The sequence below is a fragment of the Cetorhinus maximus genome, chromosome 12, assembly GCF_964194155.1.
Source record: "Cetorhinus maximus chromosome 12, sCetMax3.hap1.1, whole genome shotgun sequence".
Lineage (NCBI taxonomy): Eukaryota > Metazoa > Chordata > Chondrichthyes > Lamniformes > Cetorhinidae > Cetorhinus > Cetorhinus maximus.
Genome location: NC_135890.1, coordinates 60,248,416 through 60,268,205, shown reverse-complemented (window position 1 = coordinate 60,268,205; position 19,790 = coordinate 60,248,416). Strand labels below are relative to the sequence as shown.

Below are 19,790 nucleotides of genomic sequence, written 5' to 3'. Positions count from 1 at the left end.
CTGGACCTTTAAACTTATTTGCCTTAAGGCAACTGGTGCCATAAAGAAGGGGGCATGGCTTTCCTACCTCCAACTCCGCAACCTTTGACTGAAGGCCTCAGGAGCATGCACGCTGTACAGTTCTCGCTTGGCCTGAATCAGAAGGTCAGGCAAGAAAGGATCACCTGGATTTCCAGGTGAATAACTAGGAGCGGAGTGGCAATCTGACTCTGATAGCCACTCCATGGAAGTTCAGCCCATTGTTTCCCTGGCTGGGGAATCTAGAATTTGTGGACACAGAATCAGGATCAGGGTCGCTCACTTAGGGTTGAGATGGGAAGAAATTTCTTCACTCAAAAGGTTGTGAATCTTTGGAATTCTGTACCCCAAAGAGTTCTGGATACTCCATCACTGACTATATTTAAGGCTGGGATAGACAGATTTCTGGGCTCTCAGGAAATCAAGGGATATGGGGAGCGTGTGAAAAAGTGGAGTCACAGCCCAAGATCAGCCATGATCATATTGAATGGCAGGGAAGGCTCGATGGGCCATATGGTCTACTCCTGCTCCTATCACTTGTGTTCTAACAAAAGGTCACTGACCTGAGCCTGAAGTAATTGCTGAAGGGGGATGGGGTAGGGGGTCATGGGTTCTGGCATGGGTGGTGAGGGGTTAAATCCTCAAAACTGCTGCAGGGGTAGGGACTGATGGTGGGTCGGAAAACCATTATGATCTAACTCAATCACTTCTGGCTTTTACCTTGACACATTTGGAGGCATGAGGGAAATTCCTGTGGAGAAGTCGGGTATGTAATTTAAATATTTTATGAGCTAATTTATTCTAACTTTAACCCAGCATTCTGGCTCTAACAACCAGTGCATGGGACTCCCTAGCTATGTCAAGCTCACTAGGGTTGCCTAGGCAAAAAACACAATAGGGATTTATTACACAGTGAAATAGGCAGCCTGGGAAGCCTATTTAGGGTGAAACTGCACAGCTGCTCTCCTGTCTATGTGAAAGGCTTGTTCTCACAAGATTTTTTCTGAGAATGTGCGTTCACTGCTTTATAGATGATTTCCAACTTTTTGGATAAAAGCAAAACACTGTGGATGCTGGAAATCCAAAACAAAAACATAAATACCTGGAAAAACTCAGTAGGTCTGGCAGCATCTGCGGATAGGAGCACAGTTAACGTTTCGAGTCCGAATGACCCTTCAACGGAACTAAGTAAAAATAGAAGAGAGGTGAAATATAAGCTGGTTTAAGTGGGAGGTGGGACAAGAAGAGCTGGATAGAGGGCCAGTGATAGGTGGAGATAACCAAAAGATATCACAGGCAAAAGGTCAAAGAGGTGTTGAAGGTGGTGATATTATCTAAGGGAATGTGCTAATTCAGGGTAGAAAGCAGGATGAGCAAGGTACAGAAACGTTAACTGTGCTCCTATCCGCAGATGCTGCCAGACCTGCTGAGTTTTTCCAGGTATTTTTTTTTGTATTACAGGCAGAGGATGAGCTTTCTCAGCATTATGGAGCAACAGTGCTTCAGGAAGCTCAGACGTTCACAGCAAGTCATTGCTGAAATCTGTGGCCTCCTGGAACAAGTCCACCTTCCCAGTGGACCAGGTAGGCACGCATTGCAAATGGTCATTAAGGTCACCACAGCCCTGAATTTGTACGCCTCTGGCTCCTTCCAAGGATGTCCTGGTGACATCTGCAGGATTTTGCAATCTGCTGCCCACAAGTGCATCTCCCAGGCGACCGATGCCATATTTATCAGAGACTTGCATTTGCTACTGATGGGGACAGTCAGAACCAGAGGCTCTCACATTTGTTGCCGTGGCTGGATTCCTACACAGGCTGCACACATGTGGCAATCAAGGTATCATCAGATCAATCAGCAATTTTTTGTCAATTGGGAGGGATTCCACTCCATCAATGTTCAGCTGGTACGTGACCGCAGGATGGTTTCTATACATGTCTATGCATGGGAGCCTGGGAGCTGCCATGATTCCTTCTGCGCCAGTCACATCCACCACAGAGCTTCACACTCCAAGCACAAGAAGTGCTGGATGACCCTTTTTAGCACAGACTGATCACCAAATACTACACTTTAGCATTGGTGCAGCAGCATGCTCTCTGACATAGGTCAAGCACTGGTGGGCTGGATTTTCCTCTGTTGTCCTACTCAAAGTTAAGCAGAATAACAGCAGAACATAGGAAAAAATTGGGTGGTAAGTCTTACCTCACAGCCCTGCCACAACTTCAATTTTTTTCCTCCCCACCCTCACCAGGACATCCATTTCCTGCCCATTGCACATTAATGCCAACAGTAAGGTAGGACTGATAAATAACCAGGTTTCCCAGCTTCCAGTCACTCTCACCACTGGCCATCAAGACAAAGATGACAGCAGCCTCTGGGGTAGAGGAACAAGCAACCAGTTACTGGATGTTGGGAGAAAGCCCAGTAAGTGGGCCTCTCTCCCTCCATATAGACTTCAAATGCAAACCTTTAAAACCTTAAAAAAGAAATCCTCTGCTTCTCCTCTGGGTTTTCCCACATGCACACACCACCCACCACCACCACCAACCCCCACTCCCACTCTTTGAAATCCCAGCCACAATTCCAGGCACTGCAATCATGGGCTTGTGTTATCAGCAGCAGGCACCCTCCTAATGGTGAAGGTCCCACTCGGGGCTCACCTGATTCCAAGTGAGAGGCAACCAAAGAAGAAAGGCCAGGGTAAGAGCAGGGTCACAGTGGTGGTAAAGTTCCCATCCTACCACTGATCTAGTGTGAAACCTCTGACAGCCAGTTAGTGAAGGACGAGGCCAGAAATCAATTTTTACTCAATTTTAGATTTGTTCACCAAGTGAGACATTACAAATGTATAGCTCTTAACTCTACAACCCACCACAAGTGTCAATAAGTGCCTCTTTATATGTGTCCCCCCACCCCCAACTGTATACACTTAACCTTAATTTATAAACTCTCACCTACCAACATGGGAAGAATTCAGCCCTGATTGTGCAATATAAAATATGAATTTAACATCACTACACTGTTAGCAATAACAGCTGAAGTAGATTGTAAAGAAAAGAATTTGTCCTAATATAAACAACTGGTGTGGCTTGTCCTACAGTTCACATTTTAATGGCTAAGAGCTGGTGTGATAGCTCTTTTCACGCATTACATCGCAAAGCTTCAGCAATGTGTCTCTCTTTTCAGCAAGATGCAACTATTGTGGGAGTGCAGGAAAAGCTACTGGCAAGTTTAATTACCAGTTAAATTTTCAAGATGATGGCCAAAACGTGAGGTCCATGGACAAGCAAAATGGGGTATAAGATTGGAAAGTAAGAAAACGCATTGCAAGTTTTGGGTCTGAGTGGGTCTGACAGTGACTTTTACCTTAGAAAATAATCACGTACCAGAGGAAGAGTCTCCAAGCAGGCGAGAGAGAGATTTCTTTTCATTCTTTCATGCGATGTGGGCCCTTGAGAAAGTGGTAGTGAGCCGCCTTGTTGAACTGCTGCAGTCCATCTGGTCCAGGTATACCCACAATGCTATTGGAAAGGGAGTTTTGGAATTTTGATCCTGCAACTGTGAAGGAACGGCAATATAGTTCCAAGTCAGGGTGATGTGTGGCTTGGAGGGGAACTTGCAGGTAGTGGTGTTACCACGTGCCTGTTGTCCTCATCTTTCCAGGTGGTTTGGAAGGTGCTGTTGAAGGTGCCTTGGTGAGTTGCTGCAGCGCATCTTGTAGATGGTACACACTGCTGCCACTGTGTATTGTTGGAGGGAGTGAGTGTTTAAGTTGGTGGATGGGGTGCCGGTCAAGTGGGCTGTTTTGTCTGGATGGTATAGAGCGTCTTGAGTGTTGTTAGAGCTGCATACATGCAGGTGGAGGGTATTCCATGACACTCCTGACTTGCTTTGTAGATGCTGGACAGGCTTTGGGGTGTCAGGAGGTAAGTTACTCCTCTCAGAATTCCAGCTCTGACCTGCACTTATAGCCACAGTATTTAAATGGCTGGTCCAGTTTATGATCAATGGTAACTCCCAGGATGTTGATAGCGGAGGATTCAAGGCATTGAATGTGAAGGGAAGATGGTTATATTCTCTCTTGTTGGAGATGGTCATTGCCTGGCGCTTGTGCGCCACAAATGTTGCTTGCCACTTATCAGCCAAAGCCAGAATGTTTTCAGTTCTTGCTGCATATGGACATAGACTGCATCAATATCTGAGGAGTTGGGAATGGTACCGAACATTGTGCAGTCATCAGCGAACATTCCGAATTCTGACCTTATGTTTGATGAAGCAGCTGAAGATAGTTGGACCTAGGGCACTACCCTGAGGAAATCCAACACTACTGGGGCTGAGATGATTGACCTCCAAAAACTGCAACCATTGTTCTTTGAGTGAGGTATGACTCCAGCTAGCAGAGAGTTTACCCCTGATTCCCATTGACTTCAATTTTACCAGGGTTTCTTGATCAAATGCTACACTGATATCAAGGGCATTCACTTTAGCCAGAACCACCACTATTGTCACTATTAGCACCTCCTTTAGCCAGAACCACCACTATTGTCACCATCAGCACCTCCTTTAGTCAGCACCACCACTATTGTCACCATGAGCACCTCCTTTAGCCAGAACCACCACTATTGTCACCATGAGCACCTCCTTTAGCCAGAACCACCACAATTGTCACCATGAGCACCTCCTTTAGCCAGAACCACCACTATTAACAACCTTTTTACCTTTTGTTTATGACATCTTTCGCATTCCCTCCTTTGCCTCCATCTATTGCTGGCATTCTATCCAGCTTCACCTGTTCCGCAACCCCCCATGCCTTAAACAGTATATATTTCACCACATTTCTACTTTCTTTCAGCTCTGAAGAAGAGTCATACGGACTCGAAACGTTAACTGTCTTTCTCTCCACAGATGCTGTCAGACCTGCTGAGTTTTTCCAGCATTATTTGCTTTTGTTTCAGGTTTCCAGCATCCACAGTATTTTGCTTTTATCAAGGGCATTCACTCTCACCTTCCCCCTCCCCACTTCCCTTGCCCCGCTAGTATTAGTGGTAGTCCTGAAACACATCAAAGGACAAGTAAACACCACAACTTGAATAGATTACACAATAAAATGAGGGCTATGGAACAGTCTCAAGATAAAACTAGAGGCAGAAGCCCTCTTAACCGTCAAGTTTTATTTGTGCCAATAGACTAAAGGATAAACAAATCAATGAGACGAAACGACAGGAAGTCGATCATTGAAAGGAATTTGGAGGTTACTCTAAACAGCAGGACCGACCCAGTGGGGTGGTGGCACACTGGTATACAGTCAGGAGGGAGGTGCCCTGGGAATCCTCAACATCGACACTGGCCACCATGAAGTCTCATGGCATCAGGTCAAATATGGGTAAGGAAACCTGCTGATTACCATGTGCCGCGCCCCCCTTAGCTGATGAATCAGTGCTCCTCCATGTTGAACACTACTTGGAGGAAGCACTGAGGGTGGCACGGGTGCAGAATGTACTCTGGGTGGGGGACTTCAATGTCCATCACTAAGAGTGGCTCAGTAGCGCCACTACTGACCAAGCTGGCCGAGTCCTAAAGGGCATAGCTGCTAGACTGGATCTGCGGTAGGTTGTGGGGGAACCAACAAGGGGGAAAAACATACTTGACCTCATCATCATCAACCTGTCTGCCGCAGATGCATCTGTCCATGACAGTATCAGTAGGAGTGACCACCGCATAGTCCTTGTGGAGACCAAGTCCCGTCTTCACATTGAGGATACCCTCCATTGTGTTTGTGTGGCGCTACCACCTTGCTAAATGGGATAGACTTTAAACAGGTCTAGCAACTCAAGACTTGGCATCCATGAGGTGCTGTGGTTCATCAGCAGCAGCAGAATTGTACTCAACCACAATCTGTTAGCTCTTGGCCCAGCATATCTCCCAATCTACCATCACCTTCAAGCCATGGGATTAACCCTGGTTCAACAAAGAGTGCAGGAGGGTATGCCAGGAGCAGCATCAGGCATACCTAAGCTTATCAACCTAGGGAAGCTACAACACAGGACCACTTGCATACCAAACAGCATAAGCAGCAAGTGATAGACAGAGCTAAGCAATTCCACAACCAACAAATCAGATCTAAGCTCTGCAGTCTTGCCACATCCAGTCGTGAACGGTGGTGGACAATTAAACAACTCACAGAAGGAGGAGGCTCCACAAATATCCCCATCCTCAATGATGGAGGAGCCCAGCACATCAGTGCAAAAGATAAGGCTGAGGCATTCGCAACAATCTTCAGCCAGAAGTGCTGAGTGGATGATCTATCTCAGCCTCCTCCCGAGATCCCTTGCACCACAGATGCCAGTCTTCAGCCAATTCAATTCAATCCACATGATATCAAGAAACAGCTGAAGGCACTGGAAACTGCAAAGGCTATGGGCCCTGACAATATTCCAAAATAGTACTGAAGATTTGTGCCCCAGAACTTGCCATGTCTCTAGCCAAGCTGTTCCAGTACAGCTATAAGACTGGCTTCTACCCAGCTATGTGGAAAATTGTCCGGGTATGTCCTGTACACAAAAAGCAGGACAAATCCAACCTGGCCAACTACCGCCCCATCAGTCTTCTCTTCATCATCAGTAAAGTGATGGAAGGGGTCGACAACAGTGCTATCAAGTGGCACTTACTTAGCAATAAACTGCTCACTGATGCTCAGTGTGGGTTCCGCCAGGGTCACTCAGCTTCAGACCTTACTAAGCCTTGGTTTAAACATGGACAAAAGAGCTGAACTCCAGAGGTGAGGTGAGAGTGACTGCCCTTGACATCAAAGCCGCATTTGACCGAGTGTGGTATCAAAGAGCCCTAGCAAAACTGGAGTCAATGGGAATCAGGGGAAAACTCTACACTGGTTGGAGTCATGCATAGCACAAAGGAAGATGATTGCAGTTGTTGGAAGTCAACCATCTCAGTTCCAGAACATCACTGCAAGAGTTACTGAGGGTAGTGTCCTAGGTCTAACCAGCTTCAGCTGCTTCATCAATGACCTTTCTTCCATCATAAGGTCAGAAGTGGGGATGTTTGCTGATGATTGCCCAATGTTCAGCACCATTCGCGACTCCTCAGGTACAGAAGCAATCCATATCCAAATGCAGGCCTGGACAATGGCAAGTAACATTCATGCCAAACAAAGACCACCTCCAACAAGAGAGAATCTAACCATCAACCCTTGACATTAGCATCACTGAATCCCCCACTGTCAACATCCTGGCAGGTTACCATTGACCAGAAACTGAACTGTTCGAGCCATATAAACATGTGGCTACAAGAGCAAGTCAGAGGCTAAGAATCATGCAGCGAGTAACTCACCTCCTGGCTCCCCAAAGCCTGACCAGTATCTACAAGGCACAAGTCAGGAGAGTGTTGGAATACTCCCCACTTGCCTGGATGAGTGCAGCTCCAACAACATTCAAGAAGCTTGACACCATCCAGGACAAAGCAGCCCGCTTGATTGGCACCCCTTCCACAAACATTCACTCCCTCCACCACCAACAAACACTGGCAGCAGTCTACAAGATGCACTGCAGGAATTTATCAAGGTTCCTTAGACAGCACTTTCCAAAACCACAACCACTACCATCTAAAAGGAGAAGGGCAGCAGATACATGGGAGCACCACCACCTGGAAGTTCCCTTCCAAGCCACTCACCAACCTGATTTGGAAATATATCATCAATCCTCCACAGTCACTGGGTCAAAATCCTGGAACTCCCTCCCTAACAGCACTGTGGGTGCACCTACATCACAGGGACTGCAGCGATTCAAAAAGGCAGCTCACACCTTCTCAAGGGGTAATTAAGGATCGGCAATAAATGCTGGCCTAGCCAGCAAATCCCACATCCCATAAATGAATAAAAAAACAGGGGACAACCAGCCTCATCACATATATGGATTTGTACAGAAAACGTCCTTGCAGATGGGGCTTATGTGGCTATAGTGAGGCAAGTTGCTCAGGCTTTTGAAGAGCCATTGGACAGTACAGATGTTAAGTGGATTCTCCCACAACGGGAAAAGTATTCGTGACAGTCCTTTTAGTTCTTTCTACCACATATTCGTGGGAGTTTAGATCAATTGACATAAAAGCCACGTTTCTGCAGGGTCAAAGTTATCGGAGAGAAGTGTTTCTGAAACCAGTGAAAGAGGCAAATCGCAGAAGGCAATGTATGGAAACTAAACAAATGTGTTTAATGCTAAACGATACCTCAAGGGTGTGGTATTTTTAGGTGAGATCTGCTTTGTTGAAAGTAGGCTGTTTTCAACTTAAAGGCAGATCCCGCAATGTTTTATTGATATCAAAAAGGGAAACTTTAAGGCATTTTCATTTTCATGATACATGTTAATGATCTCTTTTGGAGTTGTACTGTGGAATTTGAGAAATATATTATTAATAAGATTAAAATGGAATTTAAGATTGGAAGTCAGGCTTAAGGGGACTTTAACTATATTGGTTCAGATATTAAGCACGATAGGTCTGGAGTAATTTTGAATCAGCAATCCCATCTAAAGAGTGTTACTCCTACCCCGGTTAATTGTGCTGGGTCATCACAGAAAGGTGATGTCACATCTAACGAAGAGACAGAATTGTTGCAAGGTTGAATTGGTCAGCTGAATTGGTTATGTACTCAGACAAGACCAGATACTAGCTTTTATGTATTGGAATTAAATACTATCATGAAACAAGCTATAGTCCAGGATGCTTTAAGGAAAAATAAAACATTTAAAAAATTAAATATGGAGAAACACATACTGAAGTTTCCATCCTTGGGTGACCCAGAGAACATGAAATTTGTTATTGTTGAAAAAAAAACAGGTATTTTTGTCGAAGCTTTGGTGCAACTAGTGTATTTTCAATGGTAATGCCTCTACCAATCAGCACTCTCTTCTCATATTGTATAAATTGTTGTTTCCCCTGACATTGGCATTTTCTTGTGCATTGTCCTGATAAGCACAAGACAAAAAGCTTCGACAAAAAAAATCTTTTTTTTCATCAACACAAGTTCTGTATTACCAAATTAGTTACTTTTAGTGATGCTTCTCATGTCAATCTTCCTGATGGGTATTCAAATGCAGTGGGTTACATAATATTTTTGGTGGGTGAAAATGAGTAACGAATGTTTTCCTTTAGCCTGAGAGTAAATTTAAAAGTAATTAAAGTAAGAGTCATTAAAGGTATTTTGACTTCAGAGGAATACTGATTATTATGAAAGTAGTGGATATGAGATTCTATTTGGCAAATATTTTAGGGGAAATTCTATACATGGGGAAAACTGAAAACTGTTTTCCCATTGAATGTTAGATAATCGCTGCTTGTGGGAAACGTACACGCTACAAAAAGTGTAAGTGAAAAAAAATGAAAGATTGACCTGCTAGCATGAAACAAATGTTAGAAAAATAGAAATCTCCAAGATAAAATGGGCTGGTGCAAGTCAACATTTGTGTGATTGTTTCACAAAAGGAAGTGCTTGTTCCAAAAGATTATCTGGGGTCTGGAAGAGGGATGTCTTGTAATGTAATGCTTCAGAAAGAATATGGAAAATCATTTTTTCATTTGTTTTGAAATATTGTGAATATTATTTCGGTTTTATTTTAAAAAGAAAAAGGGAATCTGTTAACTGTATAAATTAAAGTGTATATAGATGGGGGTGGGGGGATGCAGTCATTAGATAATTACTTAAGCACATATAATGATATACTTAGGGACACTAGTGGTGGGTTGTAAAATAAGGAAGATAAAGGAAAAGTGATTGGAAGAGAAAGCCTGAGAGATCCAACAGTCTGCTGACCGTCATGACACGCAAAGCTTTTTTGAAGCCACCAGGCCATCTATAGACCAAGGTCAAATGGACAAAATCCCCTTTGCTCACAGGATGGTATCTCACTTCTTAAGAATGACAATCCCACCTGTCAACACTGGAAAGAACATTTCTAACAACTTCTCAATCATGAATCCACAGTGGCAACTGATAGTCGCCAGGCTATCTCCCAGTACCCTGTGATAGAATCCATGGGTGAACCACCATCAATGGAAAATCTGCAACAGGCAATCAAACAGATGAAAAACAACAAAGCTTGCAGCCCTGATGGCATTCTAGCTGAGGTCTTCAAAGCTGGTGAACTTTTGCTCACATCAAGACTCCATGCATTAGTCCTACAGATTTGGGAGGAAAAAGAGATTCCCTCCTGACTTTAGGAATACAACAATTGTAACTATCTTCAAGAAGGGAGATAAATGATGCTGTGGAAAGTATTGAGGTATTTGCCTCTTGTCCATAGCAGGGAAAATCCTGACATGCATTCTCCTGAATCGCCTAGTTCCTGTGGTTGAGGAAATCCTCCCAGAGACACAGTGTGACTTCAGACTTTTCATAGGAACCATTGACATGGCCTTTGTTGCCAGATAAATCCAAGAAAAATGTTGAGAACAACACCAGGAACTCTTCATTGTATTCATCAACCTGACCAAAGCATTTGACTCAGTAAATCATGAGGCTCTTTGGATTGTGCTCCAAAGATTTGGATGTTCAAGAAACTTCATCACAGTCCTGCAATTGCTTCATGATAATATGACTGCAACTGTCTTGAATGGGAGATCTAAAACAGTCCCCCTTCAAAATCCAGACCAGTGCCAAGCAAGACTGTTTGATAGCCCCCATAGTATTTATAATCTACCTGACAGTGGCTATTCACCTCATCAAAGATCAACTGTCCTCTGGTGTGAGTATTAAATATGGCTTATATGGAAAACTCTTTAACCTCAGTTGTCTCTGTGCCAAAACTAAACTGACCACCATAAACATACATGAGCTACAGTTTGCAGATGACTACAATGTCGTTGCCCACTCCACACCAGATTTGCGAGCCACTCTCGATCTCTTGGGGCAGGAGTTTCCCGTCGGCCAGCAAGGGGGGGGGGGGGGGCGGGGCCCGCTCACCGACGCGGAAAATGACGCGCAGTGACGTCGGGCGGAACTCCCAATGTCACCTCGCCCCATTTAAATTTTAAGGTTGGCGGGAGCGCAGCAAAATCAGCTGTGCACCCGTCAACCTGTCAATGGCCAATTGAGGCCATTGACAGAGTCATTAAGCTAACTAATGGACCTGCCCGTCCTACCTTAAGGTTGGTGGGCAGGCCAGGAGCCCCGGTGGGAATTAGAAAATGCATGAAACCTCATCCACGGGCGGGATGAGGCTTCATGTAAGTTTTTAAAAATTTTATTAAAGTTTTTGTAAAAATTATGGACATGTCCCAACTCATGTGGCAGTGTCACATGAGGGGACATGCCAGGAATTTTTTTTTCTCTATTTTTAATTTTTGTCACAGAACAGCCAATCTCCCTGAGGCTGCACTTAGCCTCAGGGAGATCAGTGCGCTCTTTCGTACGCATGTGCGAAAGAGCACACTCTCAAGTTTAGGGATTCCCCCCGCCCGCACAGGGAGCTCATAGTGCTTCCATGCGGACGTCGCGCTGGGCGGGCCTTAATTGGCCCGCCCACGTAAAATGGCGCTGCGTCCCTGATCGGGGGCGCCAATCGGAGGCACGCCTATGCACGCCTGCAATTCAACTTCACCCCCAACGGGGGGAATATCCTGCCCTTGAATTAGATTTGGCCTGTCCTTGAATGTTGATAAAACAAAACTCATATCAACCCAGACCTGGTCAGTCAAATATTCCATCTCCATATATGTTAAAAGAGAGACTCTGGAATATGTTGAGCACTTCCCATACCTTGGCACTCACCTCTCTCAAAAGGCTATCGTTAAAGAGGAGATCCAATACTGGATCAGACATGCCAGCTCAATCTTCTTCAAACTACAACAGCAAGTGTTTAACAACAAAAACCTCTGCAAGCCAACAGGAGTTCTAGTGTTAGTTGTCGTCACCATGCTCCTGTACTGCAATGAGACCCGGACTGTGTATCTGCAATACATCAGAGCGCTAGAGAAATTCCAGCAGCAATGTTTCCACCGCATCCTCTGGATTTGATGGGAGGAGCATCAAACAACTGTTGGTGTCCCTCTTGAAGCCAGCTCCACAATCATTTAGGCAAAACTCCTGAAAGCTCAACTACAATGGACTGGACCAAAGGGTGTCTCCCCTGACAGGTCCTGTTTTCTCAACTCTCAAATGGCCAGCGTTTCAGGGGAGAACAAAGAAAATACTTCAAAGACATTCTAAAGTTCTCCTTGAAGCATGATGGCATTGACATTAATGGCTGGGAGGAGCTGCTCCAATCATTCAAAATGGTGATAACTTGTCCATCAAGCTGCATCAGGCTTCGAGTCCAAACACCTTAATGGTGAAGCAGAGCAGTGGCAAAGAAGGAAAGGAAAGGAAGAAAATCCTGCACTCCAGATCTCATTACCTCGTGGGCTGTCCTGCCCCAAGTGCCCAAAGATCTGGGGGTTGAGGATCAGCCTGTTCAGTCACATGAAGACCCTTGGCAGAAACTCGTAACCCTGAGCAGACTTCATCCTTGAATCGAGGGACAGCCAACAACAATGACAGTGGGTTGTAGAGTTAGGAGATATATATTTATAATGTTTGACTTTGGGAATAAATCTAAAACCTGAGTAAAGATTATCTTCTGGTCTCCTCCTTCACCGATTGGCTGTTAGAAGTTTAACAGTGAACAGTATTTCATGGCTGTGTTTGAGTTCATACAGATGCAGCTCTGCCTTGAAAATGTGTACCTCATAGCAGTAAGAAATTTAAGCAAAGCATTTTAGAAATCAATCACAACTTTACATTCGGTAAATAAACTAGGGCTAATTAAAAACTCACATTTTGAGACTCTTTGTAGTTAGTTTTTTGTTTAGGCCGCAAAATCCCTTTTGGTTTTCTTCTACTTTCAATTACTGCTCTTTTAAAGATCATTACGGACACCTAAAGGAAGCAAAACATTTTAGGTTAAATGTATTGGTTAAGTGGAAGTGAATATTACATTCTATTAAATTGATATCATTCAATGTTGCTGCTCCTGGTACCTTGACAGTGGCCTCTCTAAAGGCTTTTGCAACTTCAGGAGTTTGAGGAGAGGAGCCCAAGGTTTCCATCTGGCTTAGTTCACTGATCTTGCCTAAAGCACGGCGAGCAAATGTCTATTTAAAATAAGAGACAACATTAACATGCTATATAAAGATCAGAGAATACGTACAATCTTAACTTGCCGTGAAATGTTGCACATATTAAAATTAATCTACATAAGCAACTTAATTTACATTACTGAATTATTCACAATGTTGTCGGAAGCATGTCATTCCTGTTTTATTTATTGATTCCAAAATTGACTTGAATAGTCTCCTTTGTGCTTTGGAATTCATTGATTAATGTCCATCATTTTAAAATTAATGTGTGATTATATAATTCTATAACAGTGCAAAGTTTAGGCACCCTATTAATGAAAGGATATCAGAGCCTTGCAAAAGGTGTGTCATAGACTCAGCAAGATGTCACCAGGGACGAGAAAATACAGTTATGAAATACCTGAAAAATATCGGGCTGAATTCACTGGATGAGAGAAGATTAAATTCGAGTTCTTAGGCCTATACTCGCTAGAGTTTAGAAGGATGAGAGGAGATCTAATTAAGGCATATAAGATGCTAAAGGGAGGAGACTTGGAGCGGATGTTTCCCCTTGTGGGGCACTCTAGAACGAGAGGCCATAGTTTTAGGCTAAGGGGTGGTAGATTTAAATCAGAGATGAAGAGGAATTGCTTTTCTCAAAGGGCCGTGAATCTGTGGAATTCACTATCTCAGAGTGCAGTGGATGCCGGGGCGTTGAATAAATTTGAGGAGGAGATAGACAGATTTTTAATTAGTAATGGGTTGAAAGGTTATGGGGAGAGGGCAGGAAATTGGAGTTGAGGCCGAAATGAGATCACCCATGATCATATTGAATGGCGGGGCAGGCTCGAGGAGCTGAATTGCCTACTCCTGCTCCTAGTTCTTATGTTCTAAGTGCAGATCTAAAAGAGGTGATCAAATTATAAAAGAACCATAGAGGTTCACAGCACAGCGCTCTTTCCAAGAAAACTCCAAAATTAATCCCATTGCCATACACTGTGAAGGGGGCATTTCAATATCTCACAAAAGTAAAGTGGTAAAGTAGATAGGTAAATTGCATGGACAACAGAATAACTGGAAAGGAATGGTTGAGGTACAAACAACTTTAGGAGGGTAAACAGTGACAACATCTTAATAAAATATGTAAAGAGAGAACCTGAGCATGTTATATGAGCTTAGTGGTTCACAAAATCCAGCTCAGAAGCAAGTAAATATGTGGGGTCCTTTGTACAGGTTCATTTAACATAATTAAGGTCAAGATCAAAAGTAAGAACGTGGTCATGCAAGAATTTAGGCAAGAAACCTTTGAAAGCATAAGAAGAGCTCCAGAAAAGATCAAATAGAAAGTGCAACTAGAAAATTTATTATAAGGAGAAAAATCATGGCCCAGCCCAGATTTTCACCATGATGGATACCTTCTCTGTTGTGGCAGAAATGACTGAATAGCCCGGAAATCCTAAGTCCCGCCCTGGGACTGGAATCAGGCCAGGGTTTGTGCATGCACAGTTTATGGTGGCAGCAGGGCATTTAAATCATCAGCTGCCTCCACTGAAGTGGGATTTTAGTCGGCCAGGAGTGTGAAACCTGGCGTGTGCAGATTGGACCAGGAAAGGACTGATCTGAACTTGGTGGATTCATTTAGATAGTCAGGGTATCCCTTTGGATAAGGTGCCAGGACAGCTTTGGGAGAGGTAGGCACCCTTTGAGATTGTTAAAAGTAAACATGATTGTGTGTAAGTGCATAAACTCATTGGAATTGTCAAAACTGTCAAAGAACTGTCAAAGTTATGAAACGGCTGTCACAGGATACTAGGTGAGTTGGCATGGAGAAGGTAAGAACAAAGGATGGTGAGTAGAGGCATGGGTTGGCATGAGTTAGCACTAAGTTGGCGTAGGGGCTATAAAGGGGCATGACTGTGGAGGCATAGGGGATATGAGCAGCCATGGGGGTGGGTACAGGGGCATGGTTGGCATAGGGACTGTGAGTGGACATAGAGGTGGGTAGAGCGGCATGGGTTGGCATGGGGGCATGAGTGGCCAGGGGATAGGTAGAAGGACATGGTTTGGCATGGGGGTATGGCATGGGGGTATGAGGAGTCAGTGAGGAACATGAGGTGGCAAATGTTGGCATGGGGAGCGTGTGGGGTAGATGGGGGATGAGGGGTGAAGGACTTTTTTTTGTTTTAATATTTTGAGAGCAGCAGCCCTGACTTCTAATCCAGCCCAACCACCCAGAACAAAAATCAGAACTGCGGGCCGCCATTTTTCAAGGTTAGGTTCGCAGAGCCAGGAATTCTCCCGTCTCTGCGCACCCAACTTGGAAGCAAAAATCTGGGCCTATATGTTTTCAAGACCACTATAAGAGTCGTGGAAGGGAACTGTTGGGGTCATGTTCCTACCAACACACAGCCCTGGCAGATGTGAATATAGGTCGGAGATGGTTTGTATTTTTCAATGTATTATATTGTATTTTTTGAAACATGTATTCTAGACATTAAATAGCATATTCAAAAGATATTATGTGAGATTCACGCCAAGAATGCAACAGATAGATTGTGCAATAACACTAAAAAAAAACTATACCTCTGCAAGTATGTCAGATTCACAGTCATAGTAACACTGACACACAGCAGTATAAAGAGTAGCTCTCCATCTTAGATAGCGAACTGTTGAAAGTGGAAAAGATGTTTCCATGCAGATGGCTGCCCACAGTATATATTCAAAGGCCTGATCAAACAGCAAAATAATTATGTAATATTCTCAGACTTATCAGATACTTAACATAAACATGAGCGACAACCAGAAAATAATTGATTCCAACCAACTTACACCGTAATATCGTTTACATGATTATCTATGTTCTCTAGCTCCCATTTATACATATTAAAACAGTGGCTCTCACTCACATATACAGACAGCATCAGCAGGCATCTAAAGAAATTTAGCGATACTAATATATTAGCTTTAAAAAATTGGATCCTTTAAAGTATATATGAAATAGAAATATTATTAAGCCTCAAAAAAAGGAAAAAAATCTTCACAGCACTCTATACAAAATAAAGGGTATGGAGAACAAGCACATGGAAATCCACCACAATAACTGCATGCTGTCAGCTCCCACTCCTGGTATTTACTTCCATGATTCTGCTCCATTTCCATGTATTTAAGGCTCCCTGGAGTACATTTTCATTTCCACTGCTTGGGCAGAAATCAAGCACCCATTCGTTATTTCATTCTATATTTCCCTCCCATTATGATGTCTCTTAGAACTTTCTCCCCACATTGAGGATGCTATTTTTAGAGTTTGGCATGGTTTATAGATAGTTCCTGGGTCCACTCTGAATTACACCCATTCCAACAGAAATTAGGAGAGCTCTGTGATAGAAGGCAGGGTGCTCCGCTCTGCCAGATCACTGTCTATGTGGTGAAGATGAAATTGTACCCACTGTACTTTTTCCACCAATCTTTTCCAATATTCTTCTCCCTATGTCTCCAAGTTGACCTATAGCATGTCTAAGATTAACCCTGCAAGTCACTCTCCATTTCATTGAGAACCCCTCGCCTATTATCTCCTTGACAGCTCTTAAATCTCACCTCCCATTTTTGTTAAATCGATCATTTTTCCTTATTTTTTAGATTCATCCAGCCCAAATCTCAAAGATTGTATATTTCCCTCCAATTGTGATGTTTCTTAGAACTTTCTCCTCACATTAAGGATGTTATAGTTAGATTTTTGTACAATTAGCAGTTGGCTTATGGATTTACTCTGAATTTCCGCCCTTCTTGCTATCTTCTGCTCTTTTCCTTCTCAGCTTACCCAAATCTAATTTCACATGTATCTATCCAAAAGCAAACTGCACTTTATCTTCTCCTGAAAGTCTGCTGCTAACCCAATTCCCCAGTTGATTTTACACAGACAGAGAAATACAGGCACTGGTGTGGACAGAGGGGAAACACACACACTGAAAAAGAGAAATCAGGCTATGGTACTGACAGTGACAGATACATGAGAGAACAACAAACACATTATGACAGTAAGTAAACCACAAATAGTGAGTGAAAAATTGAGGAAGAGTGACTAAGAAAGATTAAAAGGCTTTAATGATGAATTTATAGGCCTTGACTCAGTGGTAGCAACTTCACCTCTGAATCAGGTTATGAGACCCAAGCAAATAATCCAGGCTGACACTTTAGTACTAAAGAAGTGCTACACTATCAGAGGTGCCATCTGTTGCATGAAACATAAAACCAAGGTGGGCAGTGGGGTTTGCTGGTGAGGTTAGCTCAGTTGGCTAGCGTGTTGATCTGATTAACACCAACTGCAAAGGGTTCGAGGCCCATTCTAGCAGAGGTAGACACAAGACCTGACCCCTCGTCCTACTCATAGTAAAAACTCATGGAACTTTGCTGTGGTTCAGTTAATAATCACCAAAGGCCTGCCTTCAGCCACAGAACTCAAGAAAGAAGTAGATAAAACTGAGGCATTGTCTGTCCTCTCAGGTGGGTGTAAAACAGCCCATGACACTACTGGAAGAAGAGCTGGGGAGTTTTATTTTCAATGTCCTGGACAACAATTACCTCTCAGTAAGCAGCACTAAAATAGGTTATCGATTGCAACAGCAACTGCATTTTCAAAAGTGCTTAATTGGCTGTTAAGCACTTTAAGATGTTCTGATGTTATTAAAGATGCTTTTCTGATGCAATTTTGATTGTTCTACACAGGGTGCTGGAGAAAGACGAGTTGATACACATGCGGATAGAGAGAGAATCAAACACATTAAAAAAAGACAGAAAAAGGCTGAATCATCAATGCACACAGGAATAAAGAGAAAAAGTATTAAAAACATAGGACACATAGGTGTCAAATTTTGTTCAATAATACTCCTGTAAAGCACCTTGCAATATTTTGCTATGTTAAAGACGCTATATAAGTGCAAGTTGTATTGTTGTTGTAGAGAGAAAATCAAAAGATAGACACAGAGTCATGAATGTTATCTGTCATTCGCTGTGAAGGTTAAACCTGTTGCAGCAGCACATCATAGATGAAGCTGGGCCTACTTAGTATAAAAATAAAATTATTCTGCTGCCAGACTGACACAATCTACTACATTACCAGAGCAGCCACCACAGAAAGAGCTATAGAAGATCAAATGTAATATGCATGTTGCTTTACCTTAGCATAAAGTGCTAAAACCATCATATGTCTACAGATGGTGTAAATGTGAATCGTACCTAAAAACACATAGAAGCATGTTAATGCATTTCCAACCAATAATTGAAAAAATAAATTTAAAAACACATGTACTCCGTTTTCTTCTTAAAAACAACTGATGTCCATTTAGAAAAGTCGGAAACTATTGATTAATAAATATATCTTATTATGTCTTCTGCAAAATAAAAATTCCCCATTGAAGCGACTGTAAGGAAATATTACATCAATTGTCAGATTATCTGGCATTCACATAAATAACAGCAGTAATTTTATTGTGCTCCCAAAACACTAAAATGATATGATTCTCTGAAGTTCATAGTGTTTTTAAACCATTGATTTGAAAACTATGGAGGCAGACAATTAAAACTGCCAATAATTACAGAACTGGGTTCACAATAAAGTAGCTGTGATGATCACTTCAAAGCCAGAATGGCCTTGAGGGCAGTGGTAGCAGGACCAGTCTCCAATGCCCAAAGTGGGGAAGTGGCAGTGTTGACATTCCAGCAAGCCTGTAAGAATGATAAAAGTTTAAAAATTTAAATTTAAAACAAACTTTAGAAGGAAAGCTATTTCTTACCTATGAAAATGGTGAACATAGTGAAAGCTCCAGAACTTGAAAAACTGCTCCACTGTGACATCTAGTGGTCAGATTCAGCAACGGCAGGCACACTTAAAGCAGTTCTTAAAGTATTCGAGTGACACAACCTGTCACAATATTGTAATGCGAAAATCCCATTGAAAATGCAGTCATGAAAAGCCACAAATTAATTTTGGGCATATTGAACTTTTTAAGGAATATGTGTATGTTTTTAAAGAAACACAAGCAAGAACAAGATGGCTAATAATGTAAAGTGACCATTTTCTGGAAAATTTCTATGTGGATTATACTGACAGACTTGCCTGAGAACATGGAATGTCGCACCTGAAAAGGTGTCATGGCCTTCTTCAAGCAGAGGGACTTGAAAGAGAGATAGGAAAGATGCAAAAGACAGAACTTTAATCTGTGTCCTAGGCCCAACCATCTTCAGCTGCTTCATCAATGACCTTCCTTCCGTCATAAGGTCAGGAGTGGAGATGTTCACTGATGATTGCACAGTGTTCAGCACAATTCACGACTCCTCAGATACTGAAGCAGTCCATGTCCAAATGCAGCAAGACCTGGACATATCCAGACTTGGGCTGACAAGTGGCAAATAACATTCGCGCCACACAAGTGTCAGGCAATGACCATCTCCATCAAGAGAGAATCCAACCATCACCCCTTGATGTTCAATGGCATTACCATCACTGAATCTCCCACTATCAACATCCTGGGGTTACCTTTGACCAGAAACTGAACTGGACTAGCCATGTAAATACTGTGGCTACAAGAGCAGGTCAGAGGCTAGGAATCGTGTGACGAGTAACTCACCTCCTGACTCCGCAAAGCCTGTCCACCGTCGACAAGGCACAAGTCAGG

At 43.0% G+C, this 19,790-nt stretch overlaps 1 protein-coding gene across 1 annotated transcript in view; it reads right to left on the bottom strand.

The window, feature by feature from the left end:
- The window catches only part of cfap54 (cilia and flagella associated 54), a 264,156-nt gene that overhangs the window by 210,215 nt on the left and 34,151 nt on the right, over nt 1-19,790 (bottom strand). The window contains exons 5-8 of the mRNA XM_078554638.1: nt 18,293-18,351; nt 15,703-15,846; nt 13,042-13,155; nt 12,839-12,940 (exon numbers count right to left, since the gene is read on the bottom strand). Coding sequence (XP_078410764.1) covers nt 12,839-12,940; nt 13,042-13,155; nt 15,703-15,846; nt 18,293-18,351 — 419 coding nt within the window. The remainder of the gene's footprint in view (nt 1-12,838; nt 12,941-13,041; nt 13,156-15,702; nt 15,847-18,292; nt 18,352-19,790) is intronic.